The sequence below is a fragment of the Corapipo altera genome, unplaced genomic scaffold (assembly GCF_003945725.1).
Source record: "Corapipo altera isolate COAL_440 unplaced genomic scaffold, ASM394572v1 52b, whole genome shotgun sequence".
In the NCBI taxonomy this organism is placed as follows: Eukaryota; Metazoa; Chordata; class Aves; order Passeriformes; family Pipridae; genus Corapipo; species Corapipo altera.
Window position 1 is genome coordinate 1,704,208 of NW_020884922.1, and position 26,668 is coordinate 1,730,875.

Below are 26,668 nucleotides of genomic sequence, written 5' to 3' on the forward strand. Positions count from 1 at the left end.
TTGTCAGACTGACTGTTCATTTATGTAATGATCAGCAAGACATTTCATGTTTAGTGCATATGTCAAAGCAATGAAGACACTGTCAAAGTGATGGTTTATTAGGAAAAAAACCCAGTTCTGCAATTCTGCAAACTAAATATTTTAGAGGGATGAGGGTATTCTTTTACAAGTCATATGTAATGGGAAAACTTGAGCTTCTAAAATTTGCATAATTTAACAGAAGGATTTCTGTGGAGTATGTTTAGAGGAATAGTCATGCTGTTTGGTAACTGATGAGTAGCCTGCATACAGTGAATGTATGGTTTTGGTCTACCTTATTACCTGACCTTACTGAACCAGTCTTTTATCTCTGTGTTGATTCTTATAAAAACAACCTGAGACCTAATGATTAAAGAAGTTTGTTTTCTCACTGCCCATGCAGTAGTGAGTTGAGGTAAATGTGAATGGAAGGAAGGGTTTGCCTTAGCTGTCAGTCTGGTTTATGACAGTACAAGTGAGTGTGATTCTCATGGCTGTGTACAGGCAGCTAACTCTTTTAAGGACCCAGGTCTGTAATTTCTTTGCAGCACACCTTTTCTTTGATTGTTGGGGATGGATATCTTCGTGACAAGCTGTAGAAAGTTTTGAACAGCACAGCTGTCATTGGCACCTGGGGTTAAGTTGCCATAGAAGTTTAGACACCTCCAGGGAATGCTAAACTTGAGAAATACAAAGTTCATGGAAGGGTTCTGAAGTTGTACTCTGCTTGGAGGCAAGGCAAAAATTTGCCCTGTTTACTCTGCATCAAACACAAATAAGGTTAAAAAACATGTTAAACCAGTCATGGTCTATTTGTGTGTTCTGTTTGCATTGTAATATTTTTCTATATATTTATAAGTCTGTGATCATAGGATTTGAAACAGAAGTAGCTGATAAAAAATTTTATTATGTCCAATTGTTTGGTGTGACTTGTTATTTATAAAACTTCTTGTAGTCTCTGGGAATCAGCAAGACCTCTCTTCAGTAAAGAGTGAAGATTTTGGAAATGTTCAGGAGATGTCTACAAAAAGCCTCATTGTGGGCCCACTCAATCTTCGACTGGATAGCAGCGCAGTACACCGGATAATGAAAATGATAGTTTGTGCTCTGGAACATGAGTATGAGCCTTACAGCAAAACTAAGCCAGGTTTGCTCCTATTGCATATACACAAATGTACAGAATTAAACCAGACCAAATTTATTGCTCTTGAAGCTGCAGCTTACAAATAGTTAAACTCAAAACCTTTCAGGGGATTTTATGAGTCTGAAGAGCAAAATGTGAAATAAAGGTAAAATTCATTGTAGTATCCTCATCAGTGTTGGATATACTTCGGAGATAATTTCAGACACTTTGGATGCCTTTTGTTTTAATCATAAGACTCTTGTTGAGTAAGAAGGGCTTATTTAATTGACTAGCTTAATTTTGGAGTCTTAGAGAAGAAAGTATCCTTGTTGATATTTATTAGTTTGAAATAATAGTTATTCAGGATGAAAATGCATGGAAACAAGTTATGGTAAACAGTTAAGATGAGTTTCTGAGGAAGAGCAATACAGATTTCAAAGTCAGGAAAATCCGGTTAGTATTGCATTTAGCCTTAGGTAGAACCAGCATGGAATAACATTATTAATTATGAGGCGGGGGAAAGCTTTGCTGTTTTTGCTAGTCCCTAATCATTTCTGAAACAGCAACTGTAGGACACATTTTATATATTTTAGTGAAACATATGTAATCTTGATTTATTGTAGATATTACAGATGGAAACAGAACTGTGCCAAGCTCAGAAGAAATAGCATCACTGGAGGAATACATTCCCACTCGACTTACAACATTCACTGTTCTCAAGTGTACAGTTATAATCCCTGTGGCAGAATTCAATTTACTAGACCACTTGCTGCCCATAATTATGGGTGAGAAGGTATGTATGTACAGATAATTATTCAGTTCTTTATATTGGCATGTGCTATTCCACATAAATTTTCTTACTGGTCTGTAATTCCATGTACTGGATACATTGCTGAATTCTGAATTGGTTTGGTGCCCATGAGCCTTAGCTCACCTAAGACGAGTGGGATATGACTAGTTAGGCTTATAAACTGAAGATGTCTTGTACTTACAAGAAAAAATAATTGTGAAGAAAAAAGATTTTAAACCATCAAGGAGATAAAAAAGTAGTAGCTCTGAAAAAGTAGTAGCTCCTTTGATCAGAAGAGTACCTGTTGTGCAAGTCTTCCCAGACTTGGTAGAGTCTGAAATCTTTTAATACAGAGGCTCAATAGAGACTACACAGATGTTAACAGCCATCTGTGTGTGTGCTAGTTCCAGCCAGGATGTGAGCAGGACATGGGCTGTTACTGAGAATTTAACTACTGAACGACTTGCTCAGAGAGACAGAAATTTCCTAACAGCCTTAATTTGTTTTATCTTCTGGATATGTGTAGTATAACACCAGCTAAAGAATCTGGTTTTATTCCTATAGGGTTCCTTCCTCAGTGCACAATGCTGAGGTACTGTAGAGATGAGGCATGAAGGTATTCTATGGATAAGAGAAGGAATGGGAAAAGAGCAAAATCAATCAATTCTTGATTTAATTAAATTTCTGAAACTTTTGTCTGATATTTCATCTGATAGGCTGAGAAAGCTGTGGTTGCTCAGACTGGAGAAGAGAATGCTTCAAGGAGCCCTCATTGTGGCCTTTCAGTACCTAAAGGGAGCTTATAAAAAGGAGGTAGAGGGAGGTTTTTATACAAGTAGATAGTGACAGGACAAGGGACAGTGGTTTTAAACTAAAAGAGAGCAGATTTAGATTAGATGTTAAGAAGGAATTCTTTACTCAGAGGATGATGAAGCACTGGAACAGGTTGCCCAGAGAGGTTTTTCCTTTTTAGAATTTTTTAGCACATTGCACTGTGGTGGTGCTTTTCACCTTATGGGCATGGGAAGATGGTATTTTTATAGTGGGAGAACAGTCCCATGTTTGTTTTAGATGTGAGGCAAAGAGTTTAAATCAAGTGAACTTTTTGGTTGGTGTAGTGACCACTTGGAGTTTCAATTTATGTTTCCTGAGTGAAGCCATGCATATTTAAAATAACAATTTTGAATTTTAGATTGAAAATCATATATGTGTCAACTTACTGTCCTATTTTGATGCAAGTTTAATAATTGGTTTAGATTTATAGAATAATTTGGATTGGAAGAGATCTTTTTAGGTGTTCTCCAGGAGTCCAACATCCTGGACAAAGGATGAGCAGGTTGCTCCAGGGGTTGCTCTGTCAAGTGCTGAATTAGCACTAAGAATGGAGATGGTATAAAAAACTTTCCCATAGACCTAATTTGAATTGCCTGTGTTCCAGCTTTTGTCTGTTGTCAGTCGTCCTCTTACGGTACACCTTTGACAAGAGTCTGACTCCTTCTTCTCTCTACCCTCCCAGTAGGTAACAGTAGACAGCAGTAGCATTTCCCGCTGGCCTTCTCCAGACTGAATTACTTCAGTTGTCTCAGTCTTTCTTGAGACAGAGTTCATGTCCTCCAACCCCATAACCACTTTGTTTCCAACAAACTTATTCTCATATGTCCATGTCTGTCTTGTGCTGAATACAGCACTTCATTTTAATGGATGTTATTAAAAAATATAATTGGATGTTCATTATACTGTGAATCCTGAAATATTTTCAAAATAATTTCCTTGGAGTTTAAAATTCATCAGCTGTTTATCCAGCACTGGCTGAGCCTGGCCTGGGGCAGCCCTTGGTCTCACCTCACAGAGGCTACCCCTGCAACCTCCACCGCCCACCACCAGCACCTGATCACCTGCACCCAAGACAATTCTGGATAAAAAGTTGATGAGTATAATGCCGTGGTATCTGTCAATAGTTAAACAGGTAGATTTGCTTGTGTATGTAGGTAAGAATATGTAGATATCATAAATAATACATCTGTAATTTAATAATTGTATGATTTTTTTCCTCTGTCACTTAGAACTTAAGTGGGGTGTTAAATGCTGCAAGTTTCCATCCCCTGCGGCCTTTACCTTCCATCCGAATTTTGGTGGATAAGGTTAACTTGGAGCACTCAGTGCCGATGTATGCTGAGCAACTGGTGCATGTGGTCAGCAGCCTTGGCCAGCCATCTGACAACCTGCTTCATTACTGTTACTCACACTGCTATCTGAAGGTAAAGGAAGGCTTGAGAACTGTTTCTTGCTGCTGTGCTGAAAAAAAGATCATACACATATAGTTTAATCCTAAGTGTTAGCCTGTTTCTTGGGAGAAAGTTTTCAGCTTGTCTAAAACAGCTTGTCTAAAAGGATGTAAAGACATTTCACATAATGTTGTTTGGGATTGCTGCTTCTGACTGGAGACAAAAGCTTTGTAATATGAACAGAGAACTTCGTATGAGGAAACTGCACAGAGCGAAGCCCCAAGGTCTTTGTGGCGAGGTTGAGTTAAAATAATGTGGAACGAACCCTTTTTCTTCTTCCCAGATAATGCTCATAGAATATATAGATTTAGTGCTGGAAAGTACACTTAGACACTTGATGGGATGTTATGAGGAAAAACCATCACTACTAGTAGTATTGATGTAGCAATACCATGATAGTGAAGGTATGCAATCAAAAACTGTTGACTAACAATTTAATTGTTTTTCATTATAAGAGGAAAGACCTCTGAATGTTCTCAATTAAAGAGGCACTATGTGAGAGGAGTTCTTATGGTGATGTTGGGGGAAGCTTAAGCTGTGGGAGATTGTTTTGGGAGTATTCAGTTGCCCTCTGCTCTCAAGAGGAGTTTTAAAACAGGCCTTCCAGCCTTTTAGGATGGGCTCAGGCAGTTCAAAACCTTTTGGGTTCTAGTAAAATGTAAATATTTAATACTAGTACTGTTAGTTTTGCTCAATTTTTCAATTATCTATTCACTTCCATGCTGATATCTTAGTAAGAATTTCATTATTTAAATCTTTATTTTCTACATGAACAAAACTCTGTTCCAGAATTGCATGGCATGCTTTAAGTTTTCTGTGTGATATGTTTACCTTCTGTAACATTTAAAGTGATTGGGTTTGCAATATTGCAAGTCGTCTGTATGTTTTTCAGTTTGAGGGGATTTTTCTATCCAAAAACTTTAAAGCAGCAACATTTGAACATCAGATTTGAGTTTTAAGGGGTTTATTTGCTAGCTTTAATATTGGCCAGAGTGGTCTGTTCTTATGTGAATGGTGGTACAGCATTATAAAAGGCAAATCTGCAAAAATTCCATATTGAACATGGAAAGGAAAGCTTTTTGAAGGAAAAAAAGCTTTTCGATTTAATAAAAAAATTAAACTAGAGGTTTGCAACTGAAGTTAATTTGTTGTTGAAGGAAAGCTTCTAATTTCCTTAACTGCCACTTTTTCATAGCAGTGTTGTTAAAATTACCAAAAGTGATTTTATTTTATATAAAAGGCAGTGTGCGATCTTCAAGTTAAAGGATATAGAACAAAGTATTTGAGTTGTTAAATTGTAGTTCAGCATTTTGTTAAAAATTCAGCAGAGTATAGTTAATACTTTTTGAGAGAAGAAAATATTGTTGTATATACTCCTGTTAGGGCATTATTTTACGTAGATTTCTGTAGCTATATTTGTGTTTGGGTGAAAGGAATTATCTAAAATTAATACATAATTTATTTAATGTTTATTGAGTATATTTCTATATATTATGTTATAAAATAACTTGAAAGTGATCTAATCATGTGGTAGCATACTGTTTGACTAACTGAATTTGTTCCAGGTATTTGGTTTTCAAGCAGCACTGACTTCTTTGGACAGTAAAGGATTATACTGCATCCCTGCTCCAGTTATCCCCTCATTCAGTACTGCTGTTTATGGCAAGCTGATCAAGTTTCCCAAATATTGGTGAGCATTAAGCCTGAGCATTAAGTGTTTAAGTAATGCACAATTACTTTTGCATTTCTAATGAGTGACGTAAAAATGCAAAGCTTCATATATATCCCTAAACTTTTCTGTCTCATCTGTCATATTCTACTATTGTTTGTTATTATTAATAAGTTTCTTTGTAAGGATTGCTGTTAATAAACATTTTAGACCCTTGTTTGGCCAAGAAAGCAGCCTCCACAAGCCCCGTATTAAATGACATTGTTCTAGACCTTGTAGATTTCTAGAACCAGTTTCCACTCTAAGTTACATACTGCTAGCAAAGCTTGATGTGTTTAACTGAACAGCTCTTGCTGTTTTAAACTCAACCAAATAAAAAGCAACAAGTTGGAGGATGAAACCCCAAAACATCCCAACCCTATGAAGTCTCTACTACACCTTTATTTATCTTTCATTACAGTTGGAAGTGTTTTAACATTGTGATCAGGTATTTTAGCCGTTTGTAGTAGTTCATATGTTAAATGAGAACGCTTTTCTTCTGAAACAAATTCTGTGCTTTATTATGAAATGAGCTATATAAAATTTTTTTAAACTTGTCATGGAAAATTCAGTATTTAAATTTATCTTTTCAGTTTAAATCTCGTGGACATAGATGTCAATGCATTTATAAAATCTATTTTCAGGAAAGTGCATTTTGGCAATACTTTGGGCAGGATATTAGTTTTCTTTGTCCCTCCTTTTGAGAAGTAGCAGTCTGTAATACTACTTTGACTAAACACATGCAAAGAATTTTACATAAAATGACAAGAAAACGTGTTAATATGTTAAATACTTTGGCTTCAAACATTGTGTTGCATAGCTAATTTATAAGATACATTTGTTTGTGAAAGCTTAATGGATTAAGAAAAAAGGACTACGTCTGTGACTGTTCTTAGTGCCACACAGAGAATATACTAATTTTTCTCTCACAGGCTGTGACACCATGTTGAATGTAAGAGGGTTTTAGCATTATCAGAACACCACCAGGTGGTAGCAGCCTAACTGGCTTTGTCATATTTTTTATCAATAGTTTACAAAAGTATTAACCTCTTCAAGTTAATTGCTGTTGTGTTGCAACCTTTTTCTGAAAAATAAAAAATGTTACCAGGATAACCCATAATCAGCACTAATCAGAGTACTTCAGGACTTAGTTAAGATTGACAGTCTTTCATGACATCACCTAACATTTAACACTAAGCTCTGGTTAGTGATCCTTGTAAGAACGAATTAGTGTTTAGTGGTAAACTTAAACTTATTTACTGTATTATAAATCCCAAGGTTAGTTTCGCAAAATCAAAAAAATTATTTTTCAGACGAAAAATAGTTAAGAAAATCTGTCATCTGACAAGTTCAAGTGCTGCTGCTTTTTCATGAGTGCTCTTCTGCAGGTGCTTGTGCTCGTTATGCTCCATCTCTTTCTTGCTCGCCCATGCCTGGTGTCCCGTGCTTTTCCGCGTGTGCAGTTGCACACTTGCCATCACGCTCTGTCTCACGTGTTCGTGGTCTCACGCTCGCATTCTCTCGCTCGCGCATTCTCTGATTCTCTCGTCGTTTCTGTTTCTCTGTCTCGTCGTTTCTGTTTCGCTGTTGTTTCTCTATCTCTCTCTTTTAAAAATGCATTGTATTGTGGTGTGTGCCCAGCTGGAAAATAGAGTAGGGTAGATTAATAACATAAAGGAGCAGTAGTTTTGGGGAGTGGAGGAAGGGGAATGGTCCTGCTAAAGCAGCAAATCATCTATCAGCATTTATTAGTAGATCTTGTAAGATCAACACTTATTGTGGTCTAGTGTATTTTAATATTTTTCTCACTTTTTTCCTGTGATATGATCTTTTTCTAAAGCTTGTTTATTTATTAACAGTACAAGATAATTATATAAAATGAACTTATTCCAAGGATTTATCTAAACTAAGCAGCACCAATTTGTGAGTAATAAAGTAGAAAAACAAATGAGTACAGCAGCAGCCTGGTTAAATGAAGTGTAGTTTGAAGTGAATAAAACTCCAGATGAAACACATCAAATAGCACTTCAACTAAATCGAAATCAGCATGAGGACTGAGAGCTTCATTGAAGTCATGCAGTGAGTGAGAATTAGTCTGGTAGGATAACCTGGTAATGTCATTAAACTTAAATTCAATCCTCCCTCCCAAATTATACCACCTGCTTTATTTGGATTTGTGGATTTCACATTCCAGAGTTTCTTAAAGTACACACATCTGATGCTACATGTGTTCTTCTGTTTCTTCGTAGAAAATATATACCACAGACCATACCTTTTAAAAACAAAGACATTTTATGAACTGTTATGGAATCCCTTAGGTAGTATGTTTTGAGTTAGCAGTGAAAATCTCAACTTTATTTCTGACATAAATCAGTAGAATAGCTTTCTTTTCTAGTTTCAGTACAACAATCTTAAAATGTATACAGTGTATAAAATACTGTAGTAATATTAATTTTTTAAAACTGATTGATAAACATTGACAGGATATTTTAAGAGATAAAATTTCAACAGCATCAGCCCAGTGAGTTCCAGTAAATAACCATAAACTGTCCTAAAGTGCTGTTTTGTTTTTGTAGTAGATTGATGTCTGTTTTAATTGCAGTTAATACTCTTTCTTTCTATAAAAGAATATGCTCAAACTCACTAGTTAACTAAGTCTTGGACATCTTTTAAATTGCATAGCTAATCTATTTTTATTGGAAAGTACAAACCATCTGGTCTTTTGTTTTTGTCAAGCATAACAAGATGCAAAATACATTCATGTCAATATTTTACAACTACTTTATATAGTGTTGCATGTCAGATTGTAAAGCAGCTTTCAGAGCTTTTAGGAGGATGTCTAAAACCAACTGAGAATTAGCAGAATATGGTTAAAAGCCTAGAATGAAGGACAAAAATGTTTATTGCCAAACAGGAATTAGCTGATTTCTTTCCCTTTTGTTCTTTTGGCTACAATGTCTGTGGTAACAGATGAGGTAATCTAGTGTAAGACACTTTAGTGTTATAACCCTCTATCACTTCTGAAATACCACTTTGTTGTACTTCTGAAGAATATTAAACTAACATTACACAATACATATTCTTAATAACCTTCCTTTTATTTTTCTGATATCGGAATGATAGTGAAGTGTCCTCTGTATATTTGGAGCTAGATACCAGTCCAGTTATGTGTGTTTTTGCATTACATTGCTTTTCTTAACCTGTTCCAGACTCTCGTTTTTCTTTATCAGGTCTGTGGGAAGGTTCTCACTGTCTCTGTCTGTGACAGCCTTTGATACTCTGACTGGCACACTAGGAAGTTAGCCTTTTGGCTAACTATTATGCAGTGATATTGAGAAATATACTTTGCCAGCAACCTGAACATCAACATTTTACTTTCTTACCTGACTTCCTGCATTTTATTTTGAATTTGTCACCATGTAGTTGTGAAATGGTTGCTTTGTACACACAATTTAGTTTCTCTTACATTTTTTAACTTTAATATTGCTATTACAGAAATGGAGGATTCTAAAGCCCTCATTATTACTGTATAGGTTTCTGCTCAAATTTTTGTTACTGTGAAGTCGTTTGTATTTTCATACAGCTTTGCTTCCATTTTCTTCCATGATGTCTCCCCTTACAAGGCAAACATCCCTCTCAGTCATAGCCGTGTACTAGTGTGCCATACAACCGTATTCTTATTGACAGAATTCATTGTTAGACTCCTTACACAATCCAATAAGGTCATTATAGGCTCCAGTATCAGTCAGCATGTGCATCCACTCATGTCTGCTCTGTGTCATTTTGTAAATCCTGGGTGCTTTTGATGATATCCCAGTGAACTGACTCAAGTGACAGCAATTCACAAGCAGATTGGTTGATGAAGATCTGGCTTCTTACACAGTAAGTTATTTAGCAAGGAAGTTAGCTCCTGGTGACATGGCCTTTATCTACAAGGTACTATTGTGATGACAGTAGGTGATTTTAGGATTTGCTGCTCACTGAAGAGAGGATTAAAAGTGTATTATGGGGGATCAGGTGAACTATCTGTCTCTGTTACTTTTTTGATTGAAACATCTTTGCAGGGCATGTTCAGTGGAATAATCTGCTTAGAACTAGAAATCACAGTAGCTTTCTGAGCTTGAGAGTCACAAGACATAGCTGTTGTGCTGTTCAGTGCAGTTGTGCTAGTAAGAGGCAAGCGGACTCTATTGGCAGGAAACACAGAGCCCAAAATCCACAGACTGGGAACACTAGATCATAAATCTAGGAAATTTTCTCATAAATTGACACTTCGGTCTTGATTTTGGCAGCCTGTTTTACTGGCTGGTCATGGTAAATCAAGAGTAATGTCAATTTAGATTGGGTGTGGATTGCGTTTCACGTGGGCAGTTGAGGGGCATGCTTGTTTCCTGGGTCAGAAGCAGAAACAGGTTGAAAACACATGAAACTCATTTTGTAGCATTCAGTTGTGACTATTAGTTATGTTAGTAATTGGATATATCTGCCAGATGAAAATTCAGGGTAGATTGAATGCCTGAACAGATGCCATCAGTGTATGGGACAGGGGAGTTTCAGCCACATCAATGTTGTGCCAGTTAGAGCTAGCACATGTTAAAACCTGTCTGAACTATTGAGCTACACCAGTGATATAGGCTGTGCAAAAGCAGAATGCAACAGTCATTCTCTTGGGTTCTGCAGAGGTGGTTATGTAGAATTGCCTCAGATGTGAACAATCAGTCTAGGGAGTGTGCTGGATTGCTTCAGCGTTGTATACTTCTCTGCCATTGCCTAGAAAATGCATCAAAGAACATAATACTAAATCAGATTTTTTAAATTAACTTATTGGTAGCTGGTTTTGGTAAGGCTTTGTGAGCAGCAACTTTGACAGTTTCAGAAATTGGTTTACTGTGCATCTTTGTGTTTGAGGAGTAAGTATGGCAATATCACAGCACATTGCGAACAGTAATAAAGGGTGATTTAACAGCTTTAACAGGAGAAGGACTTTTCTTTGAAAATGTGATTTACATATCTTGCATTATAAAAGTTCAAGGGAACCAATGCTTGTGTGTAACATTTTATAATATGTAGTGATATTAATATGTCAAATTTCAGCAAGAACATTTTGGGGCACTTTTCAAGTTCTGGAAGGAGCTGTTGTCAGTTACCAAGAAGAGCCCTTAGACCAGGAAGAGTTTTGCATCCTAAGTACATGACTTGCAGCTTGATTAGTGTGACAACAAATTAACTTCAGTTGCAAACCTCTAGTTTAATTTTTTCTTTTTAAAAATCAAGTCCAGATCTAATGTTACTGCTACTCAGCAGATGTGGCAGGCAGCATTCAGCAAATCTGTTAAAAATTCACTTTTAATCAGTGTAAATTGGAAGCAGTTGTATTGTTCAGTATTGTCCACGAGGAGGAAATTCAGCAGAGCTGACAGTAAAGGTGGTCATCTGTAGTGTTTCCAGTGTAGTTATTTAGATTAATTAATTGTCAAGTCTCTTCAGTGAAAGTAAATTAAGCCCATTGACTGTTATCTGTCCAGGGAAAGTGATTGCACATGGCTAATACTTAATCCTGGTTGTTATAACTGTTGCCATCAGTATTTGCTGGCATTTGTACTAAAACCAAGAAAATGGTATGTCAAAATGGGATTTTCAGGGTTAAAGACAAGTTTTGATTAGAGACTGGTGAAAGGTTTCAGAAACTTAGTCTTAAAGCCAAAGTGCTGTTCTGTAGCATAGATTCTAAAGAAAAAAGGAATCCTTAATATATATTCCTTTTGCACTGGATGTATTTAGAAATTTTGTTTCTCTTAGTGGTAAAGCTATGTGTATGAAATGATCTGGTTAGGATTTTCAGTGATATTCTTTATTATGAGGCTTTACCCATGTAAACTCGTACTGGTGGCAATTTGTCACACAAAGTTTGTCCTTTGTTTCTCCAGAATTTTGCCTGCAATTTTGTGCCTTTTTTTTCTACCTCTTTAAGTGTATCTCTGAATTACAAAGAAAAATATAATCTCTGAGTTGTCATCTAAATAAATCTAAATATTTAGATGGCTGCTAAATAAAATATTCTAGAAGACATCCATTGCCCTGAGGCCTGGTAACCTCTCCTAGCTCAGTTCATGTACACATACCTGTGGCTTTCCCTTCTGCTCTGAAAAGGAGGGGAAAAAAAGTAAAATTAAAGGATATGGCCAGGCTTCTGACATGCTTGGTCCTTTCAGCATCGTTTGAGAAAGTGCCAGCTGCCGTGGCCTGAGACTGGTGGAGAGCAAGCAAACCGGTCAGCAGTGGGCACAGCCACAGACCGTTACTGGAACCTGCACTTGGCCTCCCTAGTTTGCAATCAAGGATGCTTGAAACTTGCACCCTGAAGCTGACTGTGATGTCATTCTGCTAGCCAGCCCTGTTCAAATGTTGGGTATTACGTAGAATTCTGAAGAACTGTACTGTAGTGTTGCAGTTGCTCTCTAACCTTTTGGTTGCTCTCTAACCTGCTCTCTTACCTTTTTCTTTGCATCTTCTTTTTAAGACAATGCCATGGGAGTTGATAGGATTGCAAGCACTGTTTTAAGAATTTGTAGTCATTAAATACAATAATTTGAAGAAAAAAATGGCCTTTCTCTCATTGGGACTTCTAATATAGTTCCCTATAGAATTATGTTTATGAAATTGTATTATTCACCTTATGTATCAAATATTCCACCTTCACCAAAACTGTATGTTTAAAGGCTTCTTGAATAAGCTACATGCTTATCAGTTGAGCTATAATATGGTTCATTACGCTCATGGATCACTGTAATATTGCTGAGCAAGCTGTAGCATATCCTTTTTTGACTCTACAGAGCTTCACTCTCAAGCAGTAGGCACCAGAAACTCTGTAGTCTTAAATTATGCACCTACTCTTACAAGCATGTTAATCTGACTCTCGGTTAAAGTTTAACCATGATAAATGGTAACTAAAACCATTTTATTCAAAAAACCCTGTATTTATCTTGACTCAAACCAAATATAAGAGCTCCTGTGCATGTTCAGCTGTCCATAATACCTTAGCAGCTTTACTGCACCTGTGTTCATCTCTAGGTTGGAGAAGGATTTTGTCCTGTGTCCAGGATCATTTGTTTGCTATATTCTCCTCATGCTTGTCTCCCCCAGAACCTGATGTGCCTTTTCTTTTCTATAGGAATAGTCCTTCTCATAGATCAGGATCTGTCTTGGGTTCTAAGCTAAGCATTTGTGTGCAAGGAAACATCCTTGGTGTTTTTCCTTAAGCACTTTTATCCTCATTGTTTATAGCTTTGTATTTTTTTACTGCTGTTTCTTTAGGAACGCCTTTTAAAGTACATTAAAGTAACCTGTCAGGTGTACATACTGAGAAACAGGTACTGTATTGAAAACATGTGAACATTTAGACCTCCATTGGGCCTGTATGTTTGGTAAACATTGTCTGCTTTTCATTATGTTTTAATCTTCTAAAGGACATCAGCTCCTAGTTTCTGAACTAGATTTTTTAGCATGGCATGTTTTCGATGAGAATGTTAGAGGGCCATTTGAACAAAAAACGAAAAAAAGAACAACTGAGTCAGGCTCAGGTGGGATATAAAGTCCTTAAACAGTAAACTGTGAGAATAAAACCTGTTTATCAAATTTGGAAATGGGTTGTAGTACCTGTTGCAGGTACTTCTGATATCAATGCAAGAAAAGGAAAGGATTGTGTTAGTTCAGACATGAGTACAAAAATTGTGGATTCATTTTTCAATTGATCAGATTTTTTTACCCATTATAACGTGTATGTTTTTTAAACAAAAGCCCAAAAAATTTTTACTTTACTGATGTTTTTTCTTTGAGTTTAATGACTGATTCCAAAATAAACAATCAAATAAAAGGAAATATATTTGGTAAACATGATTAGAATATTCTAATCATGTTTACCTTTGATAGTGAAGAAATGTGCATATACATGGAGAATGACAGAATTAAGCATCTGATTTCTGTATTATAAATTTTTAGAGGAAAGGCAAATTGAAATGGAATTTTTCTAATTTCACTGACTTAGGCTGTTGCTCTGAAAGTACATGTATGACTGATTTTGGATACATCTTGGATTTGGCTGTGTATACATATTACAAGAAAATAGCTTTGATGTGTTTTACTGTCAGTATCTTTTCTTCATGTGTGGAGTTTTTAATTAATGAAATAAATGTTATGAGGCACACAGTGAATGGACCAAAACTGAACACAGGAAAAGTGTATACATAGAATCTGCTTTAAAGTTTGTATTATTTTTGAGGAATGAATGGTATAAAGTAATGCTGGAGTCAGTGCTTAAAGATGTTAAAATTAGATTTAAAAATAACTGTAGTCTTTGAAGTACAAAGTATTATGCATTTACCGAGATTTAATGTTTTGCTTTAAATAGCTTTTGATATCCTTTAAAATTCTTTTGAGGTTGCTACTTAATGAGGCCACAGTATAGTAATTTTAAAGCCTTTATACTCTTTCTGCAGTTATGTAGAGTCTACATGTGAACCATTAGCACACCTTGTCCATTCATGTCCTTGCTATTGAAGACACCCTTGATCCATCCTTTGCTATATTAAAGGCTTTTCTGGTAATCGGAAAAACAAAACACGCTTCCCTGCTTCCAGCAGCTTCCTTTTGATGCTGTAACTTTTATCTTAAAGGATAGTGGAATTGGCTTTTGAGGTACTGTAAGTCAAAGAGTGGGGTTAAGTGCTTTTATTTAGCAGTAAGGTTGGATTAAATGATCTCCCTTCCAACCCCCAACCACTGTGATTTGTCTTTAACAGAACTGAGCAGTAGCCTGTGAATATATCCCCATTTAGCAGGGGATGATGAGGGAAAGGTATGGCACTACAGACATGGCTTTTTATAGATATAGCTTTGTTTCTCTTAGTCTTGTGTATTTTGTTTGTGACATCTCCATGTAGTGCAATATTTTTCTTCAAGTACTAGTTTTGTTTCAGTAATGCAGACATTCACTTTCTTACTTCTCTGAGTAGCTATAAATGATTTACCACAATTTCAAGTAAACTTTTTTCTCTCAGTATAAATATGTCTTTTTTTCCACCAAAGTATTTAATCTATTTATAAAACAACATAAACACTATGCACAAGTTTTCAGTAGAAGAAATTCACAGAAACCCCCAAATCAGAACCAACTTACCTTTTAGGACAAATTTTCTTATTGAGATCAGTTGTTAGTGTTTACTTGAAGCTGGAGCTGTGCTCAGCCCTGAATCTTCAGCAAGGAATTTGAAACTGTGTTCGTTCCCAAGAAGACCTTTGAACTGGATTTGTCAGTGCAGTTTTCTTCACTGAGCACCAGCATGTTTGAGCCCTTCTGGCTCCTTGTTTTACCTGCTAATGGCAACCAAATGGCTCTGTGTGGCAGATTTAGATGATTGATTTAATGGCTGTTTCTGCTCCTTCTGGGATTGTGTGAAAGGAGAAGAAGGAGAGGAAAGGGAGAGGATGGGGTTACTTCCCAGGACAGTAAAGCAGGCTGCTCTGTGGGAAGCCAGTTTCCCAAACCCTGTACCACCCCTGTGGCCACTGAGCTTGGATTGCACTTGGATATATAAAGCAATGATACTGGATTTCTAAAAGCTACAAAAAGCTACAGATCTTTGCAGTTTGAAGGTTTATGGCCACTAGCAACTTTTACCTGGTTACCCCTGGTGGTTTGTTCATCTGCAGCTGTTTAGTTACAGCATCTCCAAGTTCCATGTGATTCCTCCCTGCCCCTCCCCCCAACTTTTATATAAGAGGTAAACGAAAATGATGTGATTTAGTTTGTCATTGCTGCTTTTTCAGGTAGGAGCTATTTTTGTGAAAAGATGCAAGGCGCAATTTAGATGTAGATATGAAAGTTCTTTGCTTCTCAAATGATTCCACCCTGTAATACCTTCATTGAGCCGGTGCTTCCCTACAGAAAGTCCTTGCTTCTTTCTGGAATGTTTCTGGGTTTTTTTTGCTTTTAATACATTTTGATCATGGGTCACTCTAATGACTACTGACTTTTTTCTCATGGTCCTTATGTTTGGGTCTTGTTGAACATAATGCAGCTAAATGTCATAACTCTTCCCTTGTTCTCACTGATACCCGCCATCAATGACAGGAAGATTCCTAGATCCAAGTAAAAAATTTAGACCTTTTAGAAGAAGTAAAGAAAGGCTGGTTGTTTAAAGTGCAAGCAAGAAAAAAGTCCTGAATTGTCATCTCCATGAGAAGAGTTTCTTATCCCTTGTTTTTTGATGTGCACCCCACACTTTGTGGAGTTCTGAAGATATGGTTCTTTAAAGATGTAATTTTATGCATAAGATTAAGTTGTTTAATGTGTGTAACCCATATATATTAAGTGCTTAAAGAAGGCTGAGGCCTGGTTGCAATCTCCTTTTCTTCTTCTGTAGATTGCTCATATCACTTTAATTATTAGAAACAGAGTTTTTTACAAAGGAAGAAATGACAATTCACTTCATCTTCACTTGCAATTTGATGAGTGTTCAGGTCCCTAGCATCTGTCCCATTGATGAGCTAGTAAGCTCAATTTCATCTAGCATCCTAAATATGTTTCTCTAGTGCAGCTGCAGGTTTAACATGTTCCTCCATTAAAGTTTCAGCAACCACCTTAGTTTATCCAAAACTAAGACTGAAAGTGCCCAATCCTTTGTTGATATCAACAGATTTTTAGTTCAGGTCTGTTGCATTTTGTGGCACATAGGCAATGACCTAACTAGAAATGGACATAGACTGCTTTCTTGCCTGCTTTCTTATACTTTTAATCCAGTGGGTGGAAAGACTCATCTCGTGCTTAGTGTGGCTGGAATTAGGTTGGCAAAAATTAGGACTTTCCTACCCTCACAGTCCTGGGGGGTTTTTTTCAGGCTTCCACTTTTTTCTCATGGTATCTCATGGCAGGTAAAGTTACAATAACTGTCTTACTGAGGTCACTGATTTTCACTTCCTTGTTACTTCACAAGCCAATATAGTTATTTGCATATAGCAATCATAATTTTTAATCTAGTGATCATAACTTTTAATATCCAGATATATCAAAACAAATAAAATTATTTTTTAAAAGATCCAAATTTAGAGCTTCTAACAGGTATGTCCAGAGTTCTGCATTCTTTACTCAAAATAGATTTTTTTTGAGGTTTCTTCCTTTAGATATTTGTTTGATTTTATTGTTTCTGTCTTGTAATATGCAATTATTCATTTTTGCTTTGCTGTGTAAAGGTAAATTTTATTGTTCCGTTAAACACACATTTTATTGAAAATGAAAAATGGATAGTCTGTTCATTTTTTAAGCCATATGGAAGCTTTTACTCTTGCCTGTATTGTTTTGTTTTCACAATTGTTTGAGGGAAATCTGTAGAGGGTTTTTTTTTGAACTTCACATATGACTGAATACTTTACAAAAATTTTTTCATCACTAACAAATTTCAGATCTAATATTTAAAAAATGATACAATAGTCAGTTTAAAAATGATAGCATTGTACTCTTCTAATCCCATATCTGAAATTTGCAGGAATACTAAGTTAATGTTTTGATTTCCTGAAAAAAAAAGAAAAAAGTGGTGAACCTTTAAGTTCATTGTTTTCTCCCTTGTAATAGATTATATGATTAGCAGTGTTTCCTACAAATAAGAGGCCAAGGCAGCTGCAGCTCCTGAAAATTAATCCATGTAAGAGATAACGGAAGATGTCAGGCAACTTGTAGTCTATAGAAGAACAGAAGAAGTTTTGAAGACATCAATCTTCGAGATGTTTTTTAATAATAATTAACTTGGCCCTCTAACATGAATAACTGTATGTTGCTGACTGAAGACTGAAAATTGTGTTAGTATATGTGGACATGATATGTTTTAGGGTTTTTTTGTGAGTAGTGGTGACTTCAGTTTTGCATTTAAAACAATAATCATTCCAGTTCCCGTTCCACGTGTTCACTTCAGAGGTTTGATATTTGTCATTACATAGCTAGACGTTGTTTCCTTTACCATAATAAATAGTTGCTTAAATGTTAAGAAAAATGGTAAAAATTATAATTTTCTTTAAGTTGATACAAAATATCAGGTTAAGTAGAAATAAATACAGGTTTGTTGTAGGTATGTAGATGAAGCCTTCATTCATGTCACATAAAACCAGCATACACTTTCCGTTTGCCTAAGAGGAAAGGTGTGCAAATGCTGACTGAAATTATTTGGACATTTAAATTACATTCAGGTTCTTTTAAAGCACAATGCTGGGTTCTAGTAGCAGGTTACTGGTTTTGTTATTTTGGAAAAAATGAACTAATCGTATTTTACTGTACAGGATATGAGTAATAACAAAAATCAAATTTTTTCAAACATTTCGCAGGGTCCAGCTTTGCAGTTGGGGACTCTGTATAAACCTCTGGACCCAGCTGTTCACCACTATATTCTTTCAATCACTCTGAGGTGTTGATTTTACAAGAATGAGTTGCTGTTCCTAAAGTCTACAAACTGAAAATATTTCATAACAGGCCTGTGAATTGGTTATATTGGTGCCTGCGCTTGGTGTATAAGAAGGTCCAGTTCATGTTTTCATTCAAAAACAGTGAAGAAAACTATTTTCTTTAATGGTATGCCAGATTTATCCAAATATTTCAGCAAGTCTGTATTACAGTTTGTCAGCAAACTGGGTACGACCAAAGTGTATTTAAAAATCATTTAATTAGGACAGATTCATTTTCACTCCATGCCACTACACAGCAAGACTCGCTTGTTCATATTTCCTTAAATTTATTCTGGAACTTGTCCAAGTTTAGCTTTAATGAGTAGCCTATCCTGCTAGTTACATTAGGATTTATTTTCCCCTAGAGAAGAGTGTTTGAACTGGTAGGTTTTTAACCTGTTCAGTTAAATGAACATATGTTCAGAAATGCATCTTAACTCTTGAGTGTAAAGATTTGAGAAACAATTATTTCTATTGCTGTTGCAGTTTTAAAATGCAGTTTAAGTAGTGGTTTTAGACTCCAACTATGTGCCATAACTGTTTTAATATGGTGATGAGTTTTGATATGAAGTCGTATTCAGTTACTTAATACAAATTTAATGATACAGTATAGAAACGCAGATCAGACTTGGTTTACTGAAAAAAATTATTTGTACTTGTATTTTCACTTACTGCTCAAATATATCTCATGGGTCATAAAAATTTTGTTAAATATAGCTCAATACCTTATTAATGATATATTTTCTGTAATAACAGGTGCAGTTTGGTAGCAAACTTATATTTTAAAATCTTTTAAATGCATTGTTTGTGTTTCGAAACTATTATAATAAATCCTGAATTATAATTGTACTTTCATCACTAGCCAGGTCTAGTTAAAATTTCCTTTAAGCAACATTTGCTGCACACATGGTACAATGCTTCCCTCTGCCTTGATTTTTTTTTTCTATAAAATAGGATTTATTTTCAACTTCCCATTCCCCCAAAGTTATCTGAAAAAAACCAGTGGACTTTGTTCCTATGGGATTGTTAAAGTACAGTAAGTGTAGAATTTGCATATTGTTAAAAAAAAATTAATACACTGTTATTACTCCTAAGGGACTATTTTATTTGAAACTCTTAGTTTTGAATGTAACATAGGTCATACAGTAGCTGTAATATGTGTTAGTTGAAGAGTCAAACTTTTAAAGCAAAATCTTTTCCAGTGCCATATTCCATGTTTTGATTGTCACAGCTCCTCAGTTTCCCTCTAAAGTACATGAATTTGTTAATAGCAAATTGTTATTTTAGATGGAATTATTGCAGAATCATGTTTGTCCAGAATTTTGCTGAAAAATGTTTTCTACCTACTTTCTTCCTTCCCAGTTTTACACTAGGGAACCCATCTTTTGAAATATTCAGACACTTTGTTCTGTAATACTTAGTTTTAATCCTGCAAGATGGTATTCAGAAATAAGAGGGGAAAAATAGAAAAACATGTTGTCTGAAAGAATAACAAAAGGAAAAATACCAGAAAGGAAAAATGCTACAGTGCACTTTTGTAATGAGATAAATAGTAATGGATTGCAGTACATGTCTTGGGAGGGAGGGGAAAAAAAGAATACCAGGAAACATTGTGATATCACCATGCATTCCATTTCTTTCCAGGTATTGCCTGCAAAAGTTTTGTGAACACGCATAGTTAGTTGTCCAACTTCAACTCTATGTAAAAGAAATGGGTCGTGCTGTCTGTTTAATCTTGAGTTTTAAAATAAATTATTTATAATATATGTACCATTTTGTTTTACAGGAATGGATTTTTCTAAGTACAGAATTGCCTTGAATACTCCTTTGCTTAAGCGCACCTTTTCTGCTTAAATTGATAGATTACCGAGCTTGGACTTAAATTCTAGGAAATTTTAGGCGAACAAGTTCGAATTCTAACTTGACACGAACATCAGGAAAGGTCACAATGTTGTAGTCTCCACCTGTGCTTTTCATGGAACCCAGAGTTTTTCTCTGAGTCTTTATAGGGATAGATGTACATTTGCACAAAGGATTGTTTGTGTATCTGAAGAGGAGCTGAAATGGGAGACATGTTTTATCTAACTGTATCCACAAGATGGTGATTTCCGTGTGTCCTCTTGTGCATGTTGTGTGGTAGAGATGGTCAGAATAAGTTCCAGGCTCTTTGTTCCTTTTGGCTGTCTGAAGCAAAGTGGTTTTCTGTAGATCTTTACCTGGCTGTCAGCAGAAAAGGCAGGTGGGAGATGCAGAGTTCCCCAAAACAGGGCATATGTAACTTTTGTTCTAGCTCACTATTTGTGACTCCTCTTAAAAACAAACACAATCCATCCAAACCAAAGAAAGAAAGCTTTGGCTTTACTCTTTCCTGGTATTGCTGAGGGATTAAGGGAGGAGCTCTGTTTGTGATTTAAGGTGAATGCTTGTATGCCCAAGTCCAAATTCCAAGTCATGCCACTGCCCTTGGCTGTACCACCATGTCAACATAGTAGTTGTTAGATGTCTTCAGATGTTTGGAATACTTATTTCCAAACCAAGTTTCACGTGTCACACAGGCCTTATCTGCACCTTATGGGCCAAAAGTGTTAACAACAAAATATTTTTCTATTCTGCTCCTTCACTTAGAACATAATTATCATGGGTCTGAGAAGTGTTTTTTTCCCTCTAGTCATCTTGAAGGGCCACTCTCCCAATCAGATGGAGAATATTCAAGGAAGTCTTATTACTGGAATTTTGTGTCACTTCATTCTGCTGAAGGTTTTAGAGTTTGAGCATCAGAAATGACCTGTTTCTGAATTCATTGAGCCTCCTTCAGAACCTGTACTGCTGATGTTCTCTCCCAAATGTTAGGTTGTGCAGCTGCAAGCATTTTCTTCTGGACCCAGATGGGAGATGTGGTGTTTTGTGACTGCGTCTGAGAGTTCCTTGAAAGGTTTTGATTTTTCTGATCTAAAGAGCCATTCAGTGTCTGCATGTATTGCATCTTCAGTCCCTGAATATTTTGCTAAAGCACACTTCTTTTTCTGGGCTAAGGGCTTTTGTGAGCAACTTTAGCAGCTTTACCTCATTTGAGGTTCTGGTTCCCAATGGAACATATGTTTTTTATTAGTAAGTGGCTTTAAGGATGTCCCTAAAATCTTCTAATTCTTCAGAATGAGAGTGAGCCAATATGTTCATCAGTGATTATTTTTCATGGAATCATAGAATCAGTGAATGGTTAGTGTTGGATGGGACCTTAAAGATCATCTAGTTCCAACTGCCCCTGCCATGTGGGACATTAGAGAAAATAATGCTACATAGCACAAGAAGTATGTTTCAGTGATGGAGCAGGAGGTGATTAGGGCAATAATAATAATGTTGTAAATGTGCTTCATGAAAAGGCTCCAAAATGAGAGGGTTAAAAAACCTTTATAGTTTTTGTTGAATGTAGTAAATCAATCTGTTGCTTCATTTCAGGTAATAGTGTGTGTATTAGGAAGAAAAAGTAAGTTACTGACTTTGCTATGGTTTTTGTAAAGTGTTCTTGTTGATGGTGGATTATATTGTCACAGAAGAATTTATTTCCAAACAAAATGTCCTTTACTTTGCACTAACCACTGCCTGTCCCCTCCTGTTCCTCCTCCCCAGTTAAAAGGTAAAAGGCACTGAAAAATAGTATAGTTACTTAATGAGCTCTATGTCAGTGAAATATGGAATATGTGCCTGTTTGTATTTTCATGTATGAATATTCTCTATATGTTTTTTGGGTCACTGGCCATATCTCATTTAGCAATTCATTGTAAGCTTTTTAAATAAAAAAATTCAGAACATTCAGTTTTTGAACAGGTGTTTTCTGTGTTTTTAATAACTTAATAATTTTGAATAGCTCTTATTTTGGTGGGAGCACATGGAATTGCTTTTATTAAGTATATTAAAATCAAGAGATAATTAGATACAAATATATGAATTTTCCTGTCATGTTTTGGAGGGAGATATAAAGTTAAATCATGTAACAGGTCCTATTTAGGTTTCATTTCAGTATAAGCAGAATCAGCTCTTACAAGGAAAAACCTAATAGGCATGCAGTTCCTACCTTACAAACTAATTGCTAATAGTTTGATATTCTGTGACTAAGTTCTAAAATTGCTATTTTTATGCACCAAAGTATTGATTTTCCTTTTTTTCTTTCCTCCATATTAAACAGGACCAAGCGAGCTCATGTCCCACTAACAGAATGCATTTTTGAGCTCCCTAATTTGACCATTCAAGCAACTAGAGCTCAAACCCTTCTGCTTCAAACTATTTATCAGAGCTGGTTTCATCCTGTTGGACATGTCAGTTCAGTGGTGGTGAATGAACCTTTGCTGAATGAGGTTTTCCAAACTTCAGGTAAATATGTGATGCTTTTGGTTAAGTATTTATAGTGGTACAGAGCACTGCTAGTGAATGTGAATACAACTATATCCTTTAAATCCAGGTTTTTACTTATAGTAGTTAACAGACAGAATGGTTTTTGTGTGTATATGGGTATTTATAGCTTATGCTTAAAATCCAGGATGTAAGCTAAGCCACCCAGCTTCACTCCTTGGCACCAGTTTCTGGATGCATTTAATTTTCCCATACAGGATAATTTTTCCATGCTTTCCTCATCTGAAACATCCACCCTCACTACCTTATATGGTGCAATGTTGTAACTTAGGATCATTCAGAGGTGAAGTTGGATTATTAAGGGCTTTATTAATCAATGGCATACACTGAATTTTTTAGAGGGGCTGCAGATGTTTCTCGTCCAGTTTCATAAATAAATATTACTTAACGGTTGTGAAACTGCTGAAGATATGCAAGTTTTGGTGTTTGGTGACATAAATAATGAAATTCGTTACCTGTCATCCTTAATAAATAAATTAAGCATTTTGACCAATTTACAGAGGAAACCAGAATTTTCAAGTACATAAAGGTCATCCAGAAATACTTTTTTTTTTTTTTTTTTAGATTTCTATGCAGGCTATAGTAATTTATAGCTGTTATTGTTTATTTGTTGTGAATAAACCCATAACAAGAATAACTGAGATATTTTGGAATCTCCATCTTTACCAGTCTTGGAGAATGTGTTAGGAGAATGATTCAGATGTAGAAAGTCATGACTTGAAGCAGAATGGTAGATTAGACTACTGGAAGTCTTTCAGTCCTGTTTTTCTCAATCTTATTTTTCTTTTTCACTCCTGTTGTTTATATTAAAGTTAAATCTGTGTTGATTTAGTGTTGCAAAAGAACTGTTGTATTTTTGTGTATCCCTTGGAATAAGTGTTTAAAGTGCTTTCCCAAAAGTCACTTGTTCTTTTTAATCCTTCATTGTGTGTGGGTTGCCTTAGGATGAAATGGTGAGGTTTTATTTTCAAGTCCTGGTGTTTCTGAATGTAGCAGGTTTACAATCCACACCTTGGAGAAATCTGAAAATACAGTCATTTGATCACTTCAGATGGTCTTAGCGCTTCCACAGTTTCAAACTAGCCCGTTCTATCATTTAACATGTTTCAGTCTGTCAGTTTAATGAACTGTGATACAACTCTGCTAACAATATCTCTGCAGAATAAAAATCTGGAGCACACATTTTAAGTACTTCAAGTAAATGAACAATATAGTACACTTGTTTTGATCTTTTCTTGTTCATGGCTTAACGCTTGACCTGGTAAATTTTATACTTCTGTACTTGTGCTTCGCATTAACTAGATGAAGGCATCTTTGTGTTCAAGGCTGTGAAGCGATTGCTGTCTATCCTTTTGTCCTAATTTTTGTCTTTGTTGATTCTATAAACCAACTACATTTTGTTTGAATACTGGTGTGTAAAATGTAGTATTATGCCTTGAAAGTTGTCCTTATACTTAGTGTAAGCTTTCACATACTTTTAACAGTAATGTGTATGTGTGTAAGCTTCTAAAAATTACCTGACTCTATTTGCACAGGGAAGTTTGAATTTCGATGCTTCTTTTACCTTTCTTTGTTTTTCTTTCTTTTTTTCCTTTTTTTCTCATTTTTTTCCAGTGGAGTAACTATGAGGATAATGCACTGATATTCTTTTACTCATATTCAAATTAGTTTCTCCAAAATAAAACAACAGCTGATGAGTGTTCCTTGGGAGTCCTTGATTGGAGTTCCTGCCTGCCATTGCCCCCGTGTTCCTCTGGGCTGGTGCACATTTGCCTTAGACGAGTCATGTGGTGGGCCTGGCAGTAGCCATTGTCTCTCTGAGAATCTTTGTGGGTGTACAGATGAGCTTTTATTGTGTAGCCTGACATCTCAAGGAAATAATAGCCTTTTTGTCAATGGCATTGTGTTTTCCATCTGAGCCAACTCATTTTTAGCTACACACAAAAGTAATACTTAGAGAAAATAGCTTTCCATCCACACGGTGTTGTGGATTAATTGTTTCTTTGATCAATTTATTACAAAAATGCAAGTATAAACACATTTGCTGTATTTTCTTTTATAGCTCTTTGCTTTTTTTCCTTTGCTTTTTCTGATTATGTTTCCATGAAATTGTAGTTTTCTTGCAGGAAAAATTAACAACAGCTTAAAGATCCCCTTACCTTCACTTTATCCTGTTTCTCAGGGAATCTCTTTTTTCATATAATTTACTTTCATTCTGCTGTTGAAAAGAATCATGAACTATGTATTTCATGAATACAGTTGCCCAAATTATCCTCTGTTTGCATTTTCAAACTTCTAAAAACCATCTTTCTAACTAATTGGAAATATAGCAGGACAAACAGCTATGCATTTATCTAGATTTTTATACCCCTGTTAAAAATAAGTAAAAAAGCCCTGCCCATCTATGACATTTTTCTCGAAAAAAAAAAAAAAAGAAAGGACTTATGTAGTTTGTCTTCCTTTTAATGGTCTGCTGTTATCCAGAGGTTTTCAGCAAATCTGCCTGCTCCAGGCTGGATCACAGGATTTTACACATTCTTGATACACAGTACAACAACATGCTTTTTTTTGTCCTCTGTGAATGAAATTTGACCTGTTACAGAAATGGTCTAGTTATAAGTTACCCAGATCTGTTCTACCCATTTTGAAATATACTGAGACTTAACATTTTTCTTCTTTAGTAACTACTTGCACATAGCTAGTCTGAAATGTGTTTGCCATTTGTTTACACAGCCTACATCTTTCTCATCTGCCTGTGTCTGTATTCCCACTTTTCATGTGTGATTGAAGAGCATTATTGGGCTGAAACAGTTGTTGCTCAGCTTTATTGGGGCTTATGTCTTTACTGGGGCTTTGTGCCAGGTGCTTTTGTGAGTGATGTGCTTCTGTAACATAGTGATTCAGTACTACTTGAACTCAGAAGTGATGCCACGAGCATCCTCTCAGCAAAGATATTTTTTAGCAGCAATTATGGTCCATAGTTGTATGCTTTTTCCAACACAACCATCTCTTCCAGTTTTAAAACTGTATCACTTAAACTGTACTTATAATATGCGCTAAGATATTCCGTAGGAAAAGAACAGATGAAATTAGGGGAAAAAAGAAATAAAAAATAGAAAGGAATAAAAAACTGAGAAAGAGGATCATCTAATAAAAAGGGAAGAGTGCTGCAGAGAAAGATAAAACAAGGAGAAGCAGGTAGAAAAATTTCAGGTAGAAAATCAATAAAAGTTAAGAAAGGCAAAATTTAATAGGAAGACAAGTACAGATACATGAGTTGCAGGAGGAGGGAAATACCTCAGAGAAAGGCAGGTGTCTGTTGACCCTTTGACATGCTGTGGAAAGGCTCACAAGGTACAAAGGCCTCTTTGGGAACCTGTCTGCAAGGTAACTACACTATGTATTTCCACAAACATGTGAACAGAATTTATAACTGGTGTCTGGGATTCTGTCCTAAAGTTTTACCTGGAGCAGAAATGATTTCCTGCTCCAAAACTTCTTTCAAAAGTAATTGAGGCTGAAGTTGGTCTAGGGATTCAGAAGAACCTCTCCAAGCTCTGTCTTCTACAAATTCTTCTTCAGAATAGATTAATAGAATACCAGAAAGGGAAGATTGCTTTAAGATTAACACTCTTCTGTTCCCTGTCTACTTTCCTCCCCTTGGTCTTCAGAAACCTTTTCCTAGTAGGAGAAAAACACTGCGCGAATATTTCCTAGTTTGTTATTAGATTGCTACTTTATCAGATCATCTTAGAGTTACTCTTTAATTAACTTATCCAAAGGCAAGCTGTCTGAAAAAAAATAATAAAATCTGAAGTCTCAAAAGCAAGTTGTGTGTGTTTGGTTTGTGA

General features: G+C 35.8%; 1 protein-coding gene across 4 annotated transcripts in view; it reads left to right on the forward strand.

Moving 5' to 3' along the window:
* The window catches only part of VPS13B (vacuolar protein sorting 13 homolog B), a 426,536-nt gene that overhangs the window by 62,155 nt on the left and 337,713 nt on the right, over positions 1-26,668 (forward strand). For all 4 annotated transcript variants that reach the window (XM_027657093.1, XM_027657096.1, XM_027657095.1 and 1 more), the window contains exons 13-17: positions 974-1,165; positions 1,765-1,934; positions 3,995-4,189; positions 5,782-5,906; positions 22,594-22,778. In XM_027657093.1, the coding sequence (XP_027512894.1) occupies positions 974-1,165; positions 1,765-1,934; positions 3,995-4,189; positions 5,782-5,906; positions 22,594-22,778 (867 nt within the window). The remainder of the gene's footprint in view (positions 1-973; positions 1,166-1,764; positions 1,935-3,994; positions 4,190-5,781; positions 5,907-22,593; positions 22,779-26,668) is intronic.